The 22,613-nt window shown below is 57.3% G+C and overlaps 7 protein-coding genes across 7 annotated transcripts in view; 2 read left to right on the forward strand and 5 right to left on the reverse strand.

Moving 5' to 3' along the window:
- The window catches only part of VDAG_06738 (glycosyl hydrolase), a gene marked incomplete at both ends in the record, with an annotated part of 1,373 nt that extends 716 nt beyond the window's left edge, over window positions 1–657 (reverse strand). Inside the window, one exon of the mRNA XM_009659442.1 lies at window positions 242–657. Within this exon, the coding sequence (XP_009657737.1) occupies window positions 242–657 (416 nt within the window). The remainder of the gene's footprint in view (window positions 1–241) is intronic.
- Window positions 658–1,402: 745 nt separating this feature from the next.
- VDAG_06739 (uncharacterized protein) lies at window positions 1,403–4,559 on the reverse strand (the record flags this gene model as incomplete). The annotated part of the gene is made up of 8 exons (XM_009659443.1): window positions 1,403–1,631; window positions 1,706–2,704; window positions 2,761–2,953; window positions 3,021–3,154; window positions 3,208–3,371; window positions 3,423–3,864; window positions 3,917–4,262; window positions 4,412–4,559. 8 exons carry the CDS (start codon window positions 4,557–4,559, stop codon window positions 1,403–1,405), a joined length of 2,655 nt encoding a protein of 884 aa, XP_009657738.1.
- A 2,188-nt stretch (window positions 4,560–6,747) lies between these two features.
- VDAG_06740 (high-affinity methionine permease) lies at window positions 6,748–9,063 on the forward strand (the record flags this gene model as incomplete). The annotated part of the gene is made up of 3 exons (XM_009659444.1): window positions 6,748–6,940; window positions 7,008–7,774; window positions 8,036–9,063. The coding sequence occupies 3 exons, from the start codon at window positions 6,748–6,750 to the stop codon at window positions 9,023–9,025; spliced, it is 1,950 nt and encodes a 649-aa protein (XP_009657739.1). The 3' UTR covers window positions 9,026–9,063.
- Window positions 9,064–9,267: 204 nt separating this feature from the next.
- On the reverse strand, window positions 9,268–9,708 carry VDAG_06741 (uncharacterized protein; the record flags this gene model as incomplete). The annotated part of the gene is made up of 1 exon (XM_009659445.1): window positions 9,268–9,708. The coding sequence occupies one exon, from the start codon at window positions 9,706–9,708 to the stop codon at window positions 9,268–9,270; it is 441 nt and encodes a 146-aa protein (XP_009657740.1).
- A 1,343-nt stretch (window positions 9,709–11,051) lies between these two features.
- On the reverse strand, window positions 11,052–13,891 carry VDAG_06742 (mRNA-capping enzyme subunit beta; the record flags this gene model as incomplete). The annotated part of the gene is made up of 3 exons (XM_009659446.1): window positions 11,052–11,225; window positions 11,294–11,779; window positions 11,834–13,891. 3 exons carry the CDS (start codon window positions 13,889–13,891, stop codon window positions 11,052–11,054), a joined length of 2,718 nt encoding a protein of 905 aa, XP_009657741.1.
- A 2,121-nt stretch (window positions 13,892–16,012) lies between these two features.
- On the forward strand, window positions 16,013–19,595 carry VDAG_06743 (26S proteasome regulatory subunit rpn2; the record flags this gene model as incomplete). The annotated part of the gene is made up of 3 exons (XM_009659447.1): window positions 16,013–16,152; window positions 16,213–19,141; window positions 19,203–19,595. The coding sequence occupies 3 exons, from the start codon at window positions 16,013–16,015 to the stop codon at window positions 19,593–19,595; spliced, it is 3,462 nt and encodes a 1,153-aa protein (XP_009657742.1).
- A 629-nt stretch (window positions 19,596–20,224) lies between these two features.
- Window positions 20,225–22,140, reverse strand: VDAG_06744 (sulfite oxidase; the record flags this gene model as incomplete). The annotated part of the gene is made up of 2 exons (XM_009659448.1): window positions 21,568–22,140; window positions 20,225–21,502 (listed from the first exon to the last, which is right to left on the reverse strand). The coding sequence occupies exons 1-2, from the start codon at window positions 22,102–22,104 to the stop codon at window positions 20,225–20,227; spliced, it is 1,815 nt and encodes a 604-aa protein (XP_009657743.1). The 5' UTR covers window positions 22,105–22,140.
- Between the last annotated feature and the right edge of the window lie 473 nt (window positions 22,141–22,613).

The raw sequence follows: 22,613 nt of genomic DNA on the forward strand, positions 1-22,613 counted from the left end.
ATTGTGTCAAACTGCAGCGCAATGTCGGCCCAGGCTGTTGCGTTGGCGGGCTGGAAGAGGCGCGTCCACTTGGCGTAGAAGGTGTCGGCCATGTAGATGCCGTCGAGCCACATTTGGTTGGGATACGTGGGCCGTCTTTGCGGCGTTGGTCAGCTTGCCTCTTTTTCCTTCTTTTTTTCTTTTCTGGCTGGCGCAGCGAGCAGACTTGGTGCACACGTGCGGACGTTGGGGCAAGACGTACCTGTGCCAGAACCCGCCCGTCGGCGTCCTCGGGTGCCTGTCCAGCTGGTCTTTGATCTTCCCCGCCGCGATCCTGAACCGCTCCTCGCCCGTCCGCTCGTACCACCAGAGAATGTTGTTGCCGAAGCGGTAGTTGTCGAGGCTGTAGTGCGAGTGGTTGAACCCGTCGATCGTCCCGTCCTCGAGCACGACGGCATACACGTGGCTGCGGTAAAACTCGAGCACCGTCTCGTTCCTGTTGGCGTCGTACACGGCCTCGAACGACGTGTACAGCGTCGCTTCGTCGTAGTGGAACGTCGGCGCAAGCTGGTAGCCGTTGCGGATCATCGAGTCGGTCATCCACTGCGAGTACGGAATCTCCGGGGACGGCGCTGCCGCCGCTGCCGTGGCGAGGAGGGCTAGAGTGCAGGCTTTCATGGTTCGCTTACTGCCCTGGCTATCTGTCTACTTTTTTATTTGCATGCGGTCGAGCAAAGATTCAGGCCGGAGACGCCGGGTGCTTTTATGTACGACGCCTGGATCTCGGACATTGCCTTCCCTCTCGGTCTGAACTTGCCCGGCAGCAAGAGCACGCTTTAAATCGAGCATGTTCTGCTGCATTGCCTTCCTCGAAGAAATCGTTCCATGTGCTCTTCCACATAGAACACGCCGAAAGTGGCAGCTCCTTGCCGAGGATGCGACCCCGCAAGTTCCACCGAGTTGTGGAAAAACATACTCCGGCCCCAGATCAGCGTCCCGCATCATTTAGAGACGCGGGGTTCCGGCCGAACACACCGTCATGTCGGCGGAGGGGCTTTTTGGCGGAGGGGCTTTTTTGCGGAGGCCGAAAGCGCGAGGAGGCCTGTACAACTGGCGCAGCAGAACGCCCCTGTAGGGATTAGCCTGAAGGCCTCCCTAGCTATATGAGAGAAGGATTCACGGGTTGAAGCACCTGTCGAGACCGTGAGAGGTGCGCTTAGAGGGATGACCAGTACCGTGCCATCTGTCATGAAAGATCATCAAATCAGACAGCCTTGGCCAAGAGATGGACGTCAGGCCAGTGCCTTATATACTGTAACACCAACACACGCACTGGACATGGAAATGAACTCGTTCTCCTCTTAACTACACTTTGGGTATTGTAACAACACGCCCACACTCCTGAGCTAATCTATGTCTTTCCTCAGAAAGGGACCTGGCTACTCAAAGTTCCATTGACGACGTGCTGTTGCGACTCATACCGCGCCGCGTGGTACTGATTCGCCCGCTGTCTATACCACTCCTGAACTTCACCAAGGAATCCCTTGTGTCCTTGTTTGAGACACCTGTTGAGCTCTGCTTCTGTCCGAGTACTGCATCTGCACTGCGCGGGCGTCCCACCAAATACCGCCCTTGATGCTGCATCGGGGAATCTGTCGCATGCCAGTCAGTTACTCGTTTACAAAAACTAGGGGCCAGAAAGGGGGAAAATGAAGTAGTAACGTACTTGATGCTGAGTCGCCTCAGATTCCTCCATATCGCCTCGTCGTAGCCCCTTTCCTCCCGCCTCCCAAGCGCCAGTTTCGCGACATTCCAGTCAGCCTCACCGTTGGTACTCTCAAATCGACGCGCTTCCAAGTCCACGCGCCCCTCCCTCTTTTCGAGGGCCGCGATAGTGCACGCCGCACCGTCACGACCGGCACGTCCACAGTGACAGCGCACTGGGTTGATCACGGCGTTTTCATCGTCCAGTGGTAGAGCAACGAAAGACCGCTTGCCGGTTTGCGGATTTTCCGTGAAAAGGACCAGCATAGGCTTGGGCGGCCTGCGGTGGAGCGTGCCTCCGGTGGTGCGCCCGGCAATGGAAACAGTGACAGTGTGCGCATCACTGCCACTTGAGCTCGTGTTAGACTGCGCTGCCACTGAAGCGTTGCTCGACATGCTAAACGTCCGGCTGTGCACCGTTGATATACTTGAATCACGAGCGGGAGAGCGGCCGAGAGGGGGCGACTGGGCATAGGACCAGCCAGGAGGGAAGGCGTTGGACGCCGGTGGACTCCCGGCAAACGGCGAGAGCGTCACACTGGGCTGCCTCGGGGTGGGGGGACTCCCATAGACTGCTGATCCCGAGGCGACGGGTCGACGTGGGATGTTGATAGGGTGGCGCTGAGGCGCACTAGGAGGGTTCCGTTGGACAGCAGGGTTCGGCGAGGGCGGCGAGCGCATCGTGCTGACCCGTGATGAAGCGCCGAAAGGATCTGTTGTTGTGAAGATGTTGTCGACATTGTTTGACGAAAAAGGCAAAGTACCACTCATGGGTGATGCAACGAGGGTTGAAGATCGTGAAGGGACTTCAGTGGGCGCTGATGTGGATGCATCAGCTGCCACGTCAGCGCCAGTCACCAGTCTGCCATCCAGCTGCTTCGGAATCCAGAGTTGAATGCAAGCCTTCTCAACAATGGGGTCCCTCCTTCCAGAAATAATGAAGCTCACCAAAGCGTTAAACCTTTGGAGTGTTAGCGGAGATATCTTTTGGGGCGCACGTGGCGTCTCGAGACATACTGAACGTGCGATGCCCACGTTTTGAATCCCGTCACAGCCTGTTGGAATTTGAGGACGTCCTTGAGGTTCTGGAATGCTAATCTGGCAATCCTTTCGTCTCGTCGTAGAATGACATCCATGCCCCCTATTGGAGAGGGCACAGCATACAGCGGGTTGATGGTGACAGTTGAGATGTCAAAATCAATCGTTTCGGCTGCAGAACAGAGCACGTTAGCAATGCTGCATATCATCAAGGAGTCATGTAGATATCGAGAACATACCCTGGCGGCGCGCTCGTCCTGCAACAGGCTGCTCGACGCCTGTCAGATTAATCCGAAATCGCCTGTTATCTGCTCCCATTCGCCGTAGCAGCTGGAGATTGCGCTGCACGTTGTTGGCTGTCCCGTTAAGAGGCCTAGAAAAATGAGTTCTTGTGTCGTCGCATTAAAGAATGCGGGGTAGACGTACACCTCCAAGACCTCTTCCATCAGTTCGTCCCTCGTCACAACGTCAATCAGCTGCGGTAGCTCTTTTTCAGGCCAAATTTCGAGCATGTCTCTTGTTAGGCTCATGACATCTGGCGCCACAAGTTCTTGCTTCGGCTCGAAACGCTCGCATTGGGATGAAAGGTCCTGCATTTGATGTCAGCACACGTCTGAAGTGAGTTATCCTTGACAACTGACATCTTCCAGTTGTTTGACGTATGACGGCCAATGCGACTCGGGAGCAGGCTGCTTCAACTTGGGGGATTCTCGGATTCGTTGCATCAACCAGACACATTTCAGGAGGTTGATGTACTGCTCGGGGCGCGGTACCCTGTTCTCGACTAACATGCCAGAGACGAAGTCGCGCGTTGAGTTACCGTAGTGTAGAACAAAAGCGTCCGCCATTTCTTCAAGATCTAAACTCATGTCGTCTTCATACTCAAGCTTCTCCTGCATTGCCGCTCGCCTGAAGGCTTCGCTCACGCGTGGTGGAATATCAAGCATGTGAATGTCGCGGACTTCCTGTTGGGCGAGCGCCTGCTCCATGTTGGGGACAAGGATACCGATGAGGCGACGGAGATCAACGTGTACAGCTTGGATCCTGTCTGCTAAGTCCTGATGAACTCGGCAGAGAAGGTCACTGCAAATTGGTCAGTTGGTTCAAAAGCTAAGTGCCTACGGCCTTGACTTACATCTCAAAGGGCTTCAGAACCAGGAGAACTTTGGAGTTGTGAAGCAGCAGCCTCTGACGCAGGCGATCGGCATTCGGCTGTACAAGAACATTCCACTCAATGTTCCGCACAGGACCGCTGCTGAGGCGGTACCGCGTGTTCGTTTCGACCAGCTCGTAACATTCTTGCAGCGTTTTCCGGTAGTCACCGATGATCTCGAGGAGTGATGCCTCGTCCCATCTGACAGGCGTATTGTAGGCGCCCTGCTCGCGAAGTGACTGATTCGCTTGAGCAAGGACTCGACTCAGGATGTTGAGGTTCTCAGCAAGGCCTTTGACATCTCTGCCAAACTCGAAGTATTGTCTTGCTGGTCAGGGGTCAGCATTTGCCCTGAAAACTTATACCATCGCGTTGACTTGGTAGAGTGGGAACATCTAGGGCTAACAGTGAGGGTAGGGATGCGACTACTAAATCGGCCGCGGGCAAGGCACTGCGCGCGGGGCAAACTCAAAATACTGAGATGGCGCGAAGTCGCATTTTCTTGGGATGCATGGCACAAAGGCAACTTACTTGCGTTATGTTCGTCTTGCCAGCCGTACTGGTAAACCTGCCAGGCAAGTCTTCCAAAGTTGATCAAGTCGCCCGCTTGAACGAAACCAGCCATGAAGAGGTGTTGGGCTCCTTTAAGGAGCGACCATGCAGATGGTGTCGTTGGTGATACCGAGGGGATTTCCAGTCGTGTCAGATGCGGCAAGCAAAATGGAGATCAGGAAGGAAGGACCAGGCACAAGAGAGAGAACGAGAGATGGTGGAGGGCTGGTTGTGATTTTCAAGGGAAATGCTTGGACGTGGAGATGTCACACGCGCATACGGGGCGTCGTCATTCTCCCGATCAGCACGATGCGGGTAGGGGTCTATCGGTCTCCAGGGCAGCACTCAGCTGGACTTTGCACGTAGCACAAGGACAAGATGGACGAGGAAAGGCAACGACCAGACCAGGTGTTCGTTCGATCTGCTGGCAGCGCAGCACGTCCAGCCCGTTGGAAGTGAAGCCGGACAGGTCCGTCAAGGAAAGCTTGTGGCTGAGTCGAATAGCCGCGTGCGCCGTTTTCGAAGATGGATGCGAGGCTTAGTCTGTAGGGTCGGTGTGTTTCTCGTCTCGGCCAGAGACAGGCAAAGAGGAGGGAGAGGGTGACAGAGAGAAAGGATGGGGGCCACGCCCGAATGAGGCGAGCGGTCCCTGAGTGCTGGGCGATGCAGGGAGACCACCATCCTGTATTCACCCCAGCCGGGGGAGGGGGGGACGCCGGCCGCGAGGTTCCGTTGGGGGCTGTTTGAACAGATGTGCGGGCTGGAATCCCGGCAAAACCACGCGAAGTGACTACCTAGATAAGTAGCTCATGTAGATGGATGGCAGGCACCTGAGACCAGAGTCCCGGGTCCTGTCGTACTAGTTGCGTGACACCTAACTCTCTCTGTTCCTGGCCGATGAATATCGGTGGAGAACCTGTCCCATGTACGACATGGTGCGGTGATACATGGTACAACCCGCGCCTGGGAAACAGACCATGGCAAGTGACGTGTCATGAATGAGTATGCCAACAACTCTAGGTTGGTCTGGGGAAGAGGGTCATGAGGGAGGCTTAGATGCTGTGAAGCCAAGGTAAGGTCAGAGACAAGAGGGGAGACACGAGACAACTGACGAACGGCGGGCGGCGGGCGGGTTGCGCATGTCCCGCCCGCAGCTTGTTCCAGCGATAAGGCGAGCGAGCAGGTGCCAGGGTCTCTGCAAAGACGAGGCAAAGCAGGAGCACCCCATTACTGTACCTCATTACCTGGGCAGCAGCGCAGGCAGCAGTTGTCAAAGTGGTAAGAAGGCAGCCAAGAGCAAGGGAGATAGTCTGGGTCCTCGCTTCCCAGCACGGCAGACGACCAATAGATGCGGCAGACAAAAGCACCGACCATTCCCCTTTCGTCCTTAGCGGTTCATGATGGTAGCGCCTCCCCTGGGAAACTTGAGCTTCACATTGGCCCGCCAGTGCAGGTTCGCCTATCCGTTGTGGCAGTGATCTGAAAGCTGAACAACTCGTCCTCGTTCTTCTCTCCATAGCTCCACGCATTAGGCACACCGAGATCCTCTTCTGGCGGCCAGGGCATACTAAGTACCACCGCCCCCTCAAGCCTCCCGTGCCAGCAACGCCCGCTATCGTTTCGGACCTCGCCTGCATCGACCAGTCTGCCTTCCGTTCGCTGCCTATTCGCTCAACCCCTCGACGATCACCTCGTCGGCAAGACGCCATCTCCCTGATCAGGCTTGGCTTCATCGGATGGCACCACGGCGCGCAATGTTCAAGGGCAGTCCTGCTCCCCAATGCCATGCAGCGCCCAACGAGGCATACTCGACAGCGAGGCTGTGGCTCCTGTGGCGGCAGGTCCTGCCTCCCGTCTTGCTTCTCCTGGATTGGTTCGCCTTGGCCTGCCTTGCATTCGACTCACAATTTTGTCTTGTGACCACCATGTGGCAGCCCCCAGTCACCCTCTGGAAGCTGCATGTTCGGCACGATTACTGGCCGTCTGCATATAGCACGATGTCAAGGCGTTCCACCAGCGAGCGCGGCCTGAGCCATGCCCGTCGACCGACGTGATTTACATAGAGATTGCTGCCCACAGAGCCTCGCACTACGAGACGCGCCTCGTTTCTCTGTCTATCATCTTGCGCGCTGCTCTTCGGGCTCCGACATTCCATACTCCGGCCTCTCCCTCTGGCCTCTCCATGAGAGACTGGCCCATCGCTGCACACACGCCGCCCGCTCCCTGACTGGCAGGCCCATCTGCTCTGCCTCGTCTCTGTCATGGATGATTTCCCCAGCTCTGCTGGCATCCGGCAGGAGCCAGCCCGAGATCGCGAGGCTCACTCAATAGATTCAGATCGAGCTGATCTCTACGACGAATCCAACGGCAATGGTATCGTGACATATGCGCCCAAGGAGCGTTTTCGGTTGGGATATTTCACTGTCTGCTGTCTGGTGATCAATCGCATGATTGGTGAGCTTGTCGCAATTCTCATGATGCACTGGCTCTTGGACTAACCCGTTCGTCTCTCCTCGGCAAGGCACCGGCATCTTCATGTCGCCCCAGCGCGTAATCCAGGGAACCATGAGCACTGGCGCATCACTGCTCTTCTGGGTTGCCGGGATCATCTACTGCATCTGCGGTACTCACGTCTACATCGAATACGGCCTGAACATCCCTCGCTATGTCATCAATGGCGTCGAACAGAGTGTCCCTCGAAGCGGCGGAGACCTCAATTACCTTCAATACGTCTACACGAAGCCCGCCTATCGAAAAAACACCGTTCTACTTTCGACGTGCATCTTCGGCATCTCCTTTATTATCCTGGGCAACATGGCGGGCAACTCGATTAATTTTGCGCATCGCGTTCTGCTGGCTGCCAACGTTCAGGACCCTTCCAATGGCGCTGTGAGGGGGATTGCCATGGCCGTCGCCACCTTGACCTGCTTTATTCACGCCATCTCGCGTCGCGGGGGTCTCTGGCTCAATAACACATTGGCTATTGTGAAGGTCGGCATCATGCTGCTTATCATCATCACAGCTGCGTGTGTCGGTGGCAATGCTCTGCCCAAGACAGAGAACGTCTTCACCGACAATATTTCGGCGGATAACTCGTTCCGCGGCGGGTCGAACCAACCAAACGGCTACGCTCATGCTTTTCTGGCTATCATATTTTCCTTCTCTGGCTTCGAACAGCCCAACTATGTTTTGGGCGAGATCAGCCGACCAAGGAAGAAGTTCCCACGCGCCATGAGCACGGGTGTAGGTATCGTCTTGGTACTATACCTCGCCGTCAACCTGAGCTACGTGAGTTGACTCATCCAACGCCTTGATGCGTCCTCGCTGACCCTTTGCCAGATGGTCGTGGTGCCCAAACTCGACCAGATCAACGTCGATCGCAGTGTGGCCGAGCAGTTTTTTGAGCTGACCCTGGGCCACCTCGACGGTGGCAGGGATACTGGACTTCGGATCTTCAATGGTCTTCTGGCAGTGTCTTCATTGGGTAACATCATTGTCATGGTACGTTGAACTATCCCATTCTCAGTTTATGATGCTAAGTCTGCACAGACGTACACTGCCGCCCGTGTCAAGCAAGAGATTGCCAAAGAAGGAATTCTTCCCTTTCCCAAGTTCTTCTCTCAGAACACAGACATGAGTGTTGGTCGAGTCATGCGATGGTTTCAAAAGCACGGCATGTTCAAGTCAATTATGCGCCTGAGTTGGTTCTCGCCCGAAGAACACAGCGAGAAGACACCAGTCGGCGCGCTCGTGCTTCATTTCGTCAGCTGTCTCGTTCTCATCTTCGCCACGTGGGGCATGAAACCCACGGAGGCGTACACTCTACTCACTTCGTGGAGCGCCTATGTTGTTACTGCTTTCATGAGTACATTCCTCGGACTTGGCATTCTGATTCTGCGCTTCCGCGGCCCGCCTCCGACGGCCGTAAGCCGGGATGGCGACGAACCCAACGACCAAACCATCCCAGAAAACCCTACCTGGACAGATTTGACAGGAAAGGGCATCAACCCGGTGGTGAGCATCATCGCTGCCTCGGTATACATGGCTGGCGGCTTGTACCCAGTGATCACGACCTGGGTGCCTCCGACAGGTCTCTATGAACAGCTCACCAAACCGAAGGCTGAATGGTGGATCGTCCCAACCGTCTCATGGTGCGTCATCGGCCTTGGAACTGCATGGTTCCTCGGCTTTGTTGGTGTGGCCAAGCATGTCGACCGCAAGGACCACCGCGTGTTTGTTGTCGAGAAGCGGCCAGAGTTTGAGCCTGCCGAGGGGTCGGGTAAGAGCGACGTTGAGGGTAGTAGTGGACGGGTCGACCCGAGGAGAAGTGGCGGGCTCGTGCAGGTGCATGAGACGGTGTACCTCAGCTGGGTGGGCAGAGAGACATTGCGACAAAGACGACAAGGGACCGCGGACGGCGACGGAACTCAGATGGAGGAGAGACGGGAATCGAACATGTCACCCTATGCGGGTACCGATTTCGATGGCTATTTCACGAATCTAAATGCGACACCAGGGCAGGGAAGATACCAGTACTAGGTTGATATAAAGCGAGTCATAGATTAAGTTGTGTCTATAATGTCAATACCCTACAAGACATGGGACTCTTCATCAAGAGTCTGCTTTGAACAAATGACGGGCCCGCCCGTCTGGATGCTGCGCTCTATCGATACAAGTCCAGTGCAAAGAAATGGTAAGAAAGCCCAGAAAATGTCGTTCGATAACTGATGGCTCCTGCTGCCACTATCAAAATCCCTTCGTCTCAAGACCAGCACGCCCGCTCAGCTCGCAAAGAACTGCACGGCCCTGCTCCGCCCCATGACGGCATGGACGTTCCTCGCCCGCAGCAGGAGCATCATGACCCTCAACACGACAGCCTGCGTCCCGAGGAAGCCGATGGTGCAATCATGGGCAATGACGGCCAGGGACGCGAGGCCCAGCACGGCGCGGATGAACGGCTGGGGCACGCGCTTGCTGCGCACCTGCATGAGCAGGAAGGAGAGCATGGCGAGGAACAGGAAGGCCTTGACCATGGTCTCGTCGTTGGGCTCGCTCCAGACGGCGAGGGCTATGGCCCAGTAGACGACGGACTGGACGATGAGGCCGCTCAGGGGCTTGAGGATGAGGGCGAGGGCTTCGGTGGAGGCGATGAGGAGGGTGAAGAGGACGAAGGCGGTGGGGAGGAGGAAGGTGGCTACTGGGCTGGAGGAGTAGGTTGTCATTTTGCGGCTTCGGTGGATGGGGTCTGGTTGAGTGTCTTGTGAGTTGCCGTGGATGGAGATCTTGGTGTTTGTTGTGTGATTGAGTATTCAACTGCAATAGAAAGGTAAGATATACAAGTGGCCATTTCCCTCCAGACCTCCTTTTTCTTTGACGACGGCATCAAGTTGATATCGGGTCGGTCTAGTGCAATGTATTTTAAGGGGCTTTCACGAGTAGGTCCTCGACAATAACCCCTCCAATGTCTTTGTCGTGATGATAATGCGTAGTGTTCTCGGTGAGATGACTGATGTAGCTTGAAGACAAAGAATCCAACGTAAGGTGCGATAAAGATGGTTCAGAGCCCATGTAGTCGATTCGAGGACCAGATCAGTACTGTTCATTGATACACAAACACTACAACAAAGAGGCACCCAACCATGAGCACTAGAACACCATGACCGAAATTGCTGGCCGAGACATTTTGAGGCTGGAGCATGTCGAAGCCAATGTGATGCCGCACGCCTTGTTGGGTGTCAAGTCTGAAAACGGGTTCATGCTGTCGAGGCAATGGATATTGAGAGTATGGAGTTTCAGCCCAGCCCAAACGCTTCTATCATGCTGTGCAGCATTGATCGGAGACAGCACTGCAGTCAGTACCCACGATCGCGCGCTGTACAATGAAGGTCCAGTCAATCTCAGTGCCGCCTTGACGAGGCCCTCAGAGGAGGCGCCGCATCTGGGCTGTGTTCCTTGCTGCTCAGATTACCAGGCCGTAGAGGCTTCTGCTACCCACGACGGCCTTCAAGCCTGTCGATGCCGCGCATATCCGCATTGCCAGACCATGGTAAGTCATCCTGTGGACGGTGACACTTTGTCCTGTGATGGGTCAGGCCATGAGCTCATGCCACTCTGTGAAAAGGTTACGCGTCGTATATCGAGCCGAAAATCCCAGTCCTTCAGACTGCGGGTACCTGACAACATGTATGGCATGCTGTCGACTCTCACAAATGGCACATCGTCACATTACAACGCAACCACAACGTCTGAGCTCAGCATGCCATCAATTGCCTGCTCACAAACCCTCCACACCCGTCCCTGTGCTACACTGACGGTCCTGCTCGCTCCCGTCGTCCCAAACACACATCCACACGCACACCCATCGCGCCCCCAACCCCTTGCCATGACTCCGCGCACACACACGCCTGGTATAGAAGCCCAATGACCAGTCTTTGGAAAAAGAAAAAAAAAAGAATAAGCCGTGGTGAAAGAACAACAAGAAAGAAATTGCCCTGCTCCACGATAATGCACAACCCCCGTATGCTCGTCGTACGTCAATTTTGTTTTTTTTTTCCTTTTATTGGTATCATACAAAATCCCCCGCGGCGCGGGCCAGAATGCGGATGTTGTCCACGAAACCCTCGATCAGCTCGGGGTACTTGTGGGGTTGGCCGCTCGTGGCTCGCTGGCCTTGATCAATGGTCACATGGGGCGCGAGCTCAATCTCGAGTTCGTGCTCCTTGTCGACGCGTTGCGTGTTCTGAGTTCGGGTCAGCATCAAGCATGTCAAGAAGACAGAAAAGAGAGAGAGGGGGGGGCGGAACATACCCCTGGACCAGGTACTGTCTGAGTCACCTGAGTCAGGTCCACCTGATAATGGCTCTGCGTGTAGCTGAGCCGGTCCTTGCTGCGATCGGGAAACTTGTTGCCGTGGCCGACGGCGATCTGCTCGAGCTCCTCAATGGGCCCGTCCCAGGCCGCTTCGAGGTTGATGCTGATGCGACAGTCAAGCGGCGCGTTGGGCATGTGAAGGTTAATGTCGGCAACGCGTGCTTTGACAATCTTGGCCAGAGGCTCTCCGGTCTTCTGGTCGTACGTGACGCGAACCTTGACACTGTGCTTCGGGTTGATGCGTGCCCGCACGCAGCCTGGAAGACGGCCCTGCAGCTGGCTCGGGATCTCGAAGAACTTGTCGACTTCGCGGCGATGCTTGTATTGCACCTGCACACGGTCTCTGACCCGAGGGTCAGGGTTCTGAGGATTCGTATTCAACACCTTGTCGTTGAGCCACTGGTTCATGCCCTTGTGTTGAGCCTAAAAAAAGAGTCAGCGATATTTCATTTACGAGAAGACTGTTGAGCCACATACCGCTGTCATGCTACTACGAAAGGCGATGCGGCCCGTGTCGTGCAGAAGACAAGCCGTCGTGACGAACTTTTCCACCCGCTCGTTCGTGTCCTTGTCGATCAGAGTTCCTAGCTTGGCTTCAATCTCAAACTCAACACCGCGATTGGCAATCTCGCCCGAGTCAGGATTGGCGACGACGTTGAGGTAAAGAAAGTCGGCGACATTCTTGGCAATCTCGTCTGTTGGCTTGACACCAGTAATGCTGGGCTCCCAAGGGCCCAGGATGGCCACAATCTCGTTGTTCGGGTTGTGATCGGCGACTGGGGCGCCCTTGAGCGAGTCGGACCTCACCGCTTCGGGCGAGGCATGCCGACTCGCGAGATCTTGCTTGATTTGCTCCTGCTTCACGACCACCGGAGGCTTGCCGTTCGTGCTGGGTGGTCCTCGTTTCTGGAGTTCGTAGTTGGCCTTGTTCAGTCGGCGGTTCTCTCGGGAGTCCCACCTCTGAGCCCAGACCGGAGGCGTCATGTGCCGAGCTCGTTTCTTCTGAAGAGCCTGGGGCGAAGCGGTAGGAGGCCGAGTCGAAGAGCGGCTCGGCGGGGCGCGGTCGCCGTTTACATGGCCGGGTGGCGGTGGCCTCGTTCCTGCCTTTTCCATTTCTCTTGGACTCAAATCACGATCGGCCAGCTTTCGCTTCGCTGGTGTCGTGGCTCTCTCGCGTTCGGGGTCCATCATACTGGCCACCGAAGGTTGGACGGGGCGCATTTCAGTGTCGGCAATTGTCGATGGGGGTGCGGACGGAGGGCCGCCAGTACTGCTCGGAAGGCTCGGCATGCGGGTTTTCGGACTGATGCTAACACTCCTCTCGCGTTCGCTGTTGGACTGGGATCTTCGGTGGGCGTCGTTGACGCGGGGGTCGTAGGCAGAATGTGAACTGGGAGCGCGAGGTATGGCGGTCGGTGGTGGAGGAGGAGGGGTGGCGTGAGATTGACTGATATGCGACGAAGCAGTCGACATTCGTTGTTGGTAAGGGCTCGAAGGGTGTGGGTAGCTCGGAGCAGCAGAAGATTGTCGTTGTCCGGCGGACAAAGGAGGGCCAAGGGGCGTCGGGGGCTGTGACGGTTGACGGTTATGTTCAGCGGGGTGTGGGCGGTTTGTCGCAACAGGGCTATTGTGTGGATAAGGATGCCCGTACTGGTGCTGGCTTTGAGCGGATGTAGGTGTCGGGGTGGAGTGAGTCGACTGGGATCTCTGGTGAATAAAGGCGTGACCGCTCGAAGTGCCGATGGGAGGTGTCTGTGGCATCGAATGTTGTTGCTGTTGCGGCAGCTGCTGCTGTTGCTGCTGCTGCTGTTGCGGTTGCTGCTGGTGTGGCGCATAGGGACCACTGGGGTGGGCAGGCGGAGGTCCTGTCGCACCATGTGGCGGGCCAGACATGTGCGAGTAGCCATCTCGTGAAGGATAGGTGGTAGAGGGTGGATATTGATGCCGTTGCACAGGGCTGGCGGTCGATTCGGGAGAGCCGTGCGCCGGACCGGACGGCGGGAATGGATACCCTTGGGTCGGCGCGCTCACAGAGGAGCTGGGGGTGTGACGATACGGTGATGGCCCGGGCATGGGAGCACCGCCAGGGGATCGCGGGTCGCTGTACTGGGTCTGCAGTGTCGGCTGAGGAGGTCGGTTTGGGTATGGCCCTGGTGTTTGGTATGGTGACTGCGGGGGATAGGAGCCAGAGTTTGGTCCAGGGCCGGGGCCAGCTTGTCCGTGGACGGAGTATTCTTGGGGCGCAGATGGCTTGCCTGGCGAGCTGTGCAGGGCATGGCTGTATGCCGACTCCCTAAAAGCGAAGGCCGTAGGACCTTGCGCCGGGGTGGTTGGGGTTTGCGCAGACGGCGGCTGTTGCTGCTGGGGATGTTGTTGAGGATGATGTTGCTGCTGCTGCTGTTGCTGTTGCTGCTGAGCATAATGGGGATGCGGCGGTGGTTGCTGTTGCTGCTGCTGCTTCGGAGGACCGTGTGGTGCAGGCTTTTCGGTTCGCTCGCCATCGTCGTTGGTGTTCATCAAGCTCCTGAGATCCATGGCGATGAATTTCGCGATCTCGCGATGGGGCGGCGCGGGCGCGTCTCAGGACGATTGATGGAAAGCCGGGATCTCCCAGGGTAGCGGGTGTGTCGTGACAGGCGATGCTTCTACTGCCGGCGCGGTTCCCTCGGTCCCATGAGGCTGCGCATGTGACGGGGCTCGTAGCGAGGCGAGGCGAGGCGAGGCGAGGAGGAACGAAGGGATGCTGAAGCGCAGGACGAATAATTTTCGGCCGCGAGTCGTCGTCGGTTATCGATGGTTGTCGGCACGGGCTATCATGTAGAGGTCGAATGGCAAATGATGGGCATCACGCCAGTGCGATTCGGAGAATTGGAGATTGTCGGCTGGAGGATGAGCGAAGGTCGACCAGCCAGAAATGCTGCTGCTGCTGTTGGTGGGCGGAACGTGTAGGACAGAGAACAGAGAAGCGAGAATCGTCTGCTGGGTGCGTGCGTGCGTGCGTCTGCGTTTGCGACAGCGCAGAACAGTCGCGGATGCCTGAGGTCGGTCTGACGCGATTGGGTCGGCACTTGGAGAAATGATGAGGCGATGGGTTCGATGTGCACAATTTGGCGTGCGGTTATTGACTAGAGAAAACGGGAAGAAATGCGAATGGATAGATGGATGGATGAATGAATCAATGAACCGTGCCGTGCAGTCAGGCAGATAGATAGGTAAGATGGTAGGTGGTAGGCAGGGTAAGGCAAGGTGCCTACCTAGGTAAGGTAGGATGCAACGGCAGAAACTGAGCGCGTGGTTGGTGGGCGCGTGGCAGGGATACGTCGTTGCGTTAAAAGATGGACAGAAGACAGCCGATGGTCAGTCACTCAGTCAGTTGATCTGTCAGTCTCCATTCTCAGGAATCAGGGGAATTCATGTTGAGACGAAAGATGTCGAAATGGACGGAGCCTATTGTCCTCGCTGTCCCCTTTGACGATAGCTTCTTCAGTCCGACCCAGATCAGCCTAGGTTGGTTCAAAAATTCAGGATCTGTCTTAGGACGCTCCAGGCTACGTAACGTACTCAGTCAGAATCGCTTTTTACTTCATTCATCAAGTCTCAGGCTAGTGTAGTTTGGCTAAGGTAGTTGGAGGGAAAAAAAAGGCAAAGGCTGTCTGTCGATCCTCTCAGGGGCCATTGCAATGCACGGACGCAGTCACAGGAAGACAGGCAGCCACCAAATAAGTGCATAGATGATGAGATGAGAGATCATGACGGACAAGGTTATCTAGGTCTGAATGCACAGCAGCATGGGCAGGCAAGGCAGATTGAGATGATGGCCTGAGCGATGAAACCCAGCTATCGCACCTATGACATGGTGGTGAGGAAAAATCAATCCATTTCCACCGGCCACTCATCTTTTTTTTTCCCCTTGCCCCGGATCATATTTTTTTTCTTCCCTTGTCTTGGGTGAATGGGGCGGGATAAGGCCACATATGGCCTTACCGGGCGATTCTGGTATTGCCACAGGTCTGGCTTCCAGAAGCAGGCTTCAGACCTGTATGACGCATCCATGTTGGGCAAGTGAGAAACAGTCCCGGCCTGTGGCCTCCCACAAGGCCACGAACGCCAGTCCTGTGACAGGAGCTACTCTCCATGTGGTCTAGCGGGTTGGCAGACATGTTTCTCTGCTGTCTGAAATCACGTGATAAGGCTTCGCAAGCTCGGTAGTCAGCCGCCCGGCCCCTGGTCGCCTGCCACCTGCCCTACCATCATGGCCCACCTTGCCTACCTGCAGACGGCCTTGACGGGAGCCAAGCCTAAAGCGTGCTTACTCATGCTGTCGCCGGATGTGGGTCCGTGCAGCTCTACGCAAGCCAGCAGCGCCAGGCAGACTGTGCCTGACGTGGTTCATCTCGCGACCTCGCTTGCTGTTCCCTGGAGAGAGCACCAATCGACAACAACACCTCCATCGGCCTCCATCAGCCTCCATCCGCCGCTCTCCATCGACTCTTCGACATCAGGCGGCGCTCTGTAATCGAATCTCAACCCGTCCAAAGCTGTTACTATCTTTCTTTCCTTACTCTCCGCCTGCAGCCGTTTTCGAACTTTCCACGTCACGAGTCGCCATCGCAACAGAATCATCCACACCCTTTCTACCTTCCGAGAGCTTTCAAAATGCCGGGCCTGGTATCGGCAACCGGCGTTCTGGGCTTCCTCGCCGATGAGGAGAACGAGCTCAAGGTCTTCGCGCTTGAGACCCTGAATGACGATATCGACACCATCTGGACCGAGGTTGCTGGAGCTCTGGGCCAAATGTGAGTAGTTGCCTCCCTCCCATCTTCCCCCCCGAACTATCCAAGCTAACCGGGCCGTAGCGAGGCTCTCTACGAGGACGAATCTTTCCCCGACCGCCAGCTCGCTGCCCTCGTCCTTGCCAAGGTCTACTACCACCTCCAAGCCTACAATGAGAGCATGAGCTTTGCCCTCGCCGCCGGCGATCTGTTCAAGCTCGACGCCCCCGGCGAGTTTGAGGAGACCATCATCTCCAAGTGCGTCGATCACTACATTGCCGTCTGCGCTTCCGAGCACACCGTTCCCACCGCCGTCAAGAATGATGCATCGCTGCCTGCGCTGGCCACGACTTTTGCCAGCGGTGCTGCCGACGGCACAGCTCTGATGTCGCCGACAACACCCTTCTCCCAGACCACCCTCCCGTCCAAGTCTCTGCTGTCCCGCGCCTCTGTCGACAACACGATTCTGGACCCTACCTTCCAGCCAGTAAAAGAGGGCCGTTCCGGCTCCATCGCGCCTGTTGCCGACAAGTCCACCCGAGAAGCCCTGCAAAGGGTTGTCGAACGCCTCTTCGAGTCGTGCTTGAAGGAGGGTCGCTACAGGCAAGTGGTCGGCATTGCTGTCGAGGCCAAAAACCTCGAGGTCCTCCGGCGAGTCATTAAGCGCGCCAGCGACGATGAGAAGACGGCCAAGGGCAAGGCGTCCGACGCTCCGAGCCCTGCCGACGAGCTCATGGAGTACGCCCTCAGCATATGCATGGATCTCGTCCAGGAGCGTAGCTTCAGGACGGAGATCTTGCGCCTCATTCTCGATCTGCTGAACGACATTCCAAACCCCGACTACTTCGCCATCGCGAAATGTGTTGTCTACCTCAACTCCGACGAGGAGGCGTCTCACATGCTCCGACAGCTCGTCTCAAATGAAGACCGCGTTTCCATTACCAATGCGTACCAGATCGCATTTGATCTATACGACAATGGCACACAGGAGTTCTTGGGCAAGATCATCAAGTCGCTGCCCTCTGGGGAGGCTCCCAAGAAGCCTGCTGCCTCCGAGGATGACAATGACGACAGTGAGGAGGCCGAGCCGCTACTGGAGAGCGAGGACTCTGCCGAAGAGCCGGTGTCGGATGACCTGGCCAAGGTCTATAAGAACATCCGCGCCATTCTGGACGGCAGCAAGACCATCAGGCTCAACCTTGAGTTCCTATACCGCAACAACCGTACCGACCTCAGCATCCTGAACAAGGTTCGCGACAGTCTTGAGGGCCGCAACTCCATCTTCCACACCGCCGTCACCTTCTGCAACGCCTTCATGAACCAGGGCACCACCAACGACAAGTTCTTCCGCGACAACTTGGATTGGCTCGGCAAGGCTGTCAACTGGTCCAAGTTCACCGCCACTGCTGCTCTCGGTGTCATTCACCGTGGCAACCTGACGCAGTCCCGGAAACTCCTCGAGCCGTACCTGCCCCAGGCCGGTGGCCTGAGCAGCGGATCCATCTTCAGCCAAGGTGGTGCTTTGTACGCCTACGGCCTGATTCATGCCAACCACGGAGCCGACGCCCTCGACTACCTCAAGACGCAGTTCGCGTCCGCCGAGGAGGAGGTGATCCAGCACGGCGGTGCTCTCGGACTGGGCATCGCAGGCATGGGTACTGGCTCCGAGGAGATCTTTGACAACCTCAAGAATGTTCTCTTCACCGACTCTGCCCTCAACGGTGAGGCCGTCGGTCTCGCCATGGGTCTGATCATGCTGGGCACTGGCAACGTCAAGGCTCTCGAGGACATGATTACCTACGCTCACGAGACGACGCACGAGAAGATTGTTCGCGGTCTTGCTATCGGCATGGCCCTGATCATGTACGGCCGCCAGGAGGGCGCGGACGCCATGATCGAGGGTCTCCTCAACGACCCTGACCCAACTCTGAGGTACGGTGGTATCATGACCGTCGCCCTCGCCTACTGCGGCACCGGCAGCAACAAGGCCATTCGTAAGCTTCTCCACACTGCCGTGAGCGATGTGAACGACGACGTCCGCCGCATTGCTGTCATGAGCTTGGGTTTCATCCTGTTCCGCAAGCCCGGCAGCGTGCCCAGGATGGTTGAGCTCCTCTCCGAATCCTACAACCCTCATGTGCGTTACGGTTCCGCCATGGCGCTCGGCATCTCGTGTGCGGGCACCGGCCTCGACGAGGCCATCGACCTACTGGAGCCTATGATGAAGGATCCCACCGACTTTGTCCGCCAGGGTGCTCTCATCTCGCTCGCCATGATCATGATTCAGCAGAACGAGGTCATGAACCCCAAGGTGGCTGCGATTCGCAAGACGCTGAAGAAGGTCGTCGGCGACCGCCACGAGGACGCCATGACCAAGTTCGGCGCTTCGCTGGCTCTCGGCATCATTGATGCTGGTGGCCGCAACTGCACCATCGGCCTCCAGACCCAGAGCGGCAACCTGAACATGGCCGGCATTATTGGTATGGCCGTGTTCACGCAGTACTGGTACTGGTTCCCCTTCACCCACTTCCTCTCGCTGGCCTTCTCCCCGACATCCATCATTGGCCTCGACCACGACTTGGAGATCCCTCAGTTCAAGTTCCACTGCGCCACTCGCCCCAGCCTCTTTGACTACCCCCCCGAGCAGGAGGTCAAGGCCGAGGAGGGCCCCACAATGGTGGCGACCGCCGTGCTGTCGACGACCGCCCAGGCCAAGCGCCGTGCTCAGAAGAAGGAGCGCGCCCAGCGTCGCGAGAGCATGGACATTGACCAGCCCAAGCCGGCTGTCGACAAGATGGAGGTTGACGAGGAGAAGAAGCCTAAGGCTGCCGACGAGTCGTCCAAGGACAAGAAGGAGGCCGAAGGCGAGAAGGGTACCCCTGCCCCTGTGGATGCTAAGAAGAAGGCCGAGAAGGAGAAGGTCGGGTACGAGATTGAGAACATGTCGCGTGTTCTCCCGGGACAGCTCAAGTTCGTCAGCTTCCCGTCGGACCGGTACCGACCCGTCAAGAAGGTAAGCATTCTCCTATTCCGACGCGCGACGGAATCCGGCAGCAAGCTAACAATGACACCAGCCCAGCGGTGGTCCCCTCCTCCTGGAGGACACGCAACCGGATGAGGAGAAGGTCCTCATGGAGGAGAAGCTGAAGAAGGTGACGACCGAGAAGGCCCCCGTCGCGGGCCAGAGGAACGGCGGCGGAGAGCGTCCTGAGATGACCACCCGCCAACAGCAGGAGCTCATTCAGCAGGCACTCCGCGCCGGCGCCAGCGGAGACCTCCGCTCGCTGAACGAGTTCAACAACCTGCTGAGCCAGACGCGGGTGCGCCACGATGACGACGACGACATGGGCGGCATTGGTGCCGCGGCGGCCGCTGGTGTTCTGACGGCGGTGGACGAGGATGGCGAGGGCGATGAGGAGGCGACTGTGCCGGATGAGTTTGAGTACTTTACCGACAGCGAGGACTAAGAAGGTCTGCCAGGCACGCTGCGAGAGATGCGTCGGGTAGACGTGAGGCCGGAATCGGAAGGGGCAACACGGAGCGAGGAGGTGTGTACACCAGACAAGGGAGGCGGGGAGGAGCAAACCGCTCCGCGGCTGTATTTCTAGCCTATTTGCAGCGACGGGGGCGGCTGGGTAGAGAAGGTATAGATGGAAAGGCCTTTTTTTCTTTGCGCGCGAGAAGTGGCCGTCGGTTGTTGCTGTTGTTGTTGTACAGTAGGCGTGTTTGTACGTGTATGATACCGTGCCTTTCTGCCTTCGTCGTCTTGAGTTGCATGTCCCTTCGCACGTGAGGAAGATGGGAATGTATGAATGCATTATGCCTTTCCTCAACCACTGTCAAGGTGTGAAATATAATAAGTACATGAAACCCGTGAGAATGATGTCCTTGATGAAGCGCCGCGCTTAACCCCCCGCCATCCTTCCGCTATCCGCTGGCCAGAAACGAAATCGCCCTTCTGCCATGCTTTGCTTGGAAGCCCAAAATCTCGCTACAGTTACCCCCAGCACAGAAGGAAAAAAGGGCAGGAATGCCGATTGTATATTGGTTTTGGTTTTGGTTTTCTTCTTCGTCTTCTTTTTGCGTGCCTCGTCCCTCACCTGTTGTCTTCGTTGACGGCCTTCTCGGCCTGGCACTCGGAGCAGACGCGGTACCGATGCCAAGCATTCGTGAGGTTGCCCCTAAAGTTCCAGATGGCCTCGTAGCCGTCGGGCTGGGCGTTGTACGCCTCGTCCGTCGCCTTGACGAGAAGCGTCGAGCACACCTTGCCGCCCTCGGGGCCGTCGCCAAAGGGCACGACGCCGTCGTAGCGCCACCGCTGCCAGGCCCAGGACTTGTGGCCGTGGTCCTGGGACGCCCGGTCCGGGCCGGGCTTGACCGTGTCGGCGAGGAGCTTGGCCTGGTCCCAGGTGCGGCCGTTGTCGAGGCTGACGTCGACGCGGACGATGCGGCGTCCACCGCCCGAGTAGGCGTAGCCCGTGACGGCTGCTTCGCGGCCGCGGGCCTCGGGTGGCGGGGTCAGGAGGCGGCCGCCAGGAGCCTTCATGGGGGGCACAGCGGTCCAGGGGCCGAGCTTGACGGCGGTGATGGCGCTCGTGATCGGCATCTCCTGGATGGCAGGGGCCGTGGTCCAGTCGGGATGGGTCTGGTTGGGTCCGAACAGCTTGTAGTCCTTTTGTTGCCACTGGCTCTGGCTTTCGTCTTCAGAAACAATCACACGGCGAAGCCACTTGACGGAACGCGCCGCAACGTGACCGGGCACGAGGGCGCGAAGGGGGAAACCGTGATCAGGAGGTAGTGGTGCGCCGTTCATAGCATAGGCGAGGATCACGTCGCCGCGGGGGTCAAGAACAGGATCGATGGGGATGGAGGCGCCGTATGATTCGAGACCGGCAAACTGCACGTGGCGAGCGTCCGTGTCTCCTGCGCGAGCTTCGGCGAGGGGGAAGCCCGCGTCGGCAAGCACATCGGAAAGCTTGACGCCTTCCCAGACGGCGTTGGAGATAGCGCCGACGTTCCACTGGATGCCATTTGTGTCGCGAGCGTGGGTTGTCATGTCCTTGCGACGGTTGCCAGAGCACTGGAGAGTCGCCGCGATCTTGACGGGTTTGAACTTGGTCTTGAGGTCTTCGACGGTGTAGTCCTTGGTTGTGCCATCGAGGAGCTCAATGGTGAGGGTGTGTTGCTTTGGGTCTTCGACTTTGGGCACCCACATGTGGTTACGCACGTAAAAGAGCTCCTGCGGTGTGACAAATGTCTCGGCCAGCTCGTCCAGCGGTGTCTCAGCGTTGCGCGGCTTCGAGGTCATTATGACCAGCCTCTGGTCGCGGGCGGGATCGTCTCGGAAAGGGTCCTCGATAAGCTCTGCCGGGGGCTGCCCATCCACAGATCGGCGACGTCGATGAGTCCGATCATGTACTGGGCAAGAATCTCGCGAACGTAGGGAGCCTTGTGGACGGTGAAGATGTTCCAGTAGGGGTCAATGCTGCCTCCGGCGGCGCGCAGGATGACGTCGCCTCCAGGATGTGCTCCGATCCAGTCTGTAATGTCGTAGACCTTGTCCTCGTGGGTGACCCACGGCCTCTCCGAGTCGGGTCCATGTTCCTTGACCTCAGATAACCTGAAGCGAGGTAGCTCGGGGTCTCGACTGTCATTGCGCTCAGGGGGCGGTGGAGCCTCGTCTTTTGTGGTGCTCGTCGGCTCAGCAAATCCAGCGAAGGCTGACAGCAGCCCAGCGCTGGCAATGAGGGTGACGGTCGCTGGCCTGGCGCGGCGAGACGACCTCCACCAAGACGTTCGCGGTCTGGACGACGGCGAAGACGACTTTGGTGGGGCGCGAGGTGAGGGCGAGGTGTGAAGGCATTGGCAACGTCGGGAGGAGGGCCGCACGGTCGAGGCAAGGTGTTGTCGGGTCGCCAGCTGCGAGAGTTCGCAGGTCAGGCGTCGAGGTGCCTGCAGGCATCGAGGTGCCTGCATTGGGCGTCGAGTGTGACGTATTGCTGGTCGTTGTCTTTGTTGGTGGCGTTGTTCTTTTTTTTTTTTTTTTTTTTTTTGGAGCTGGTGGTTATTGGCGAGTTGCCGTCGGTGCAGGAGGTCTCCTTCTTGGAGCTGCGAGGGGGAAGTCAAGTGAGGCGTTGTCGGGAGGAGAGAAGGCAAGGGAGGTTATACGTAAGGTAAGAGTCAGTTCCTCGTTGGTTGTCTGTGAGGCACCTCGTGACGATGCGTGGACTAAGGTAACAGGGATGCCGGCTCGGGGTTTGATGGGGCCCAGTTCAATTGGAACGAACGGCGAGGCGAGAGATAATGAACCCTTTTTTTTCTTATCAGGTGGACCGCGATCGGCGCAGGGTCGACTCCCCGGTACAGGTACCTTTGTACCTGACTTGGTGCCAGGGGCGGGCGTAGTCAAGGTGGTCAGGAGAGCAACGACAATGAAACCGCATCAGAAGCCGGGAGGTCGCCGACCTTCTTGTACACCGATTCTG

Source organism: Verticillium dahliae, genomic scaffold, assembly GCF_000150675.1.
Source record: "Verticillium dahliae VdLs.17 supercont1.14 genomic scaffold, whole genome shotgun sequence".
In the NCBI taxonomy this organism is placed as follows: domain Eukaryota; kingdom Fungi; phylum Ascomycota; class Sordariomycetes; order Glomerellales; family Plectosphaerellaceae; genus Verticillium; species Verticillium dahliae.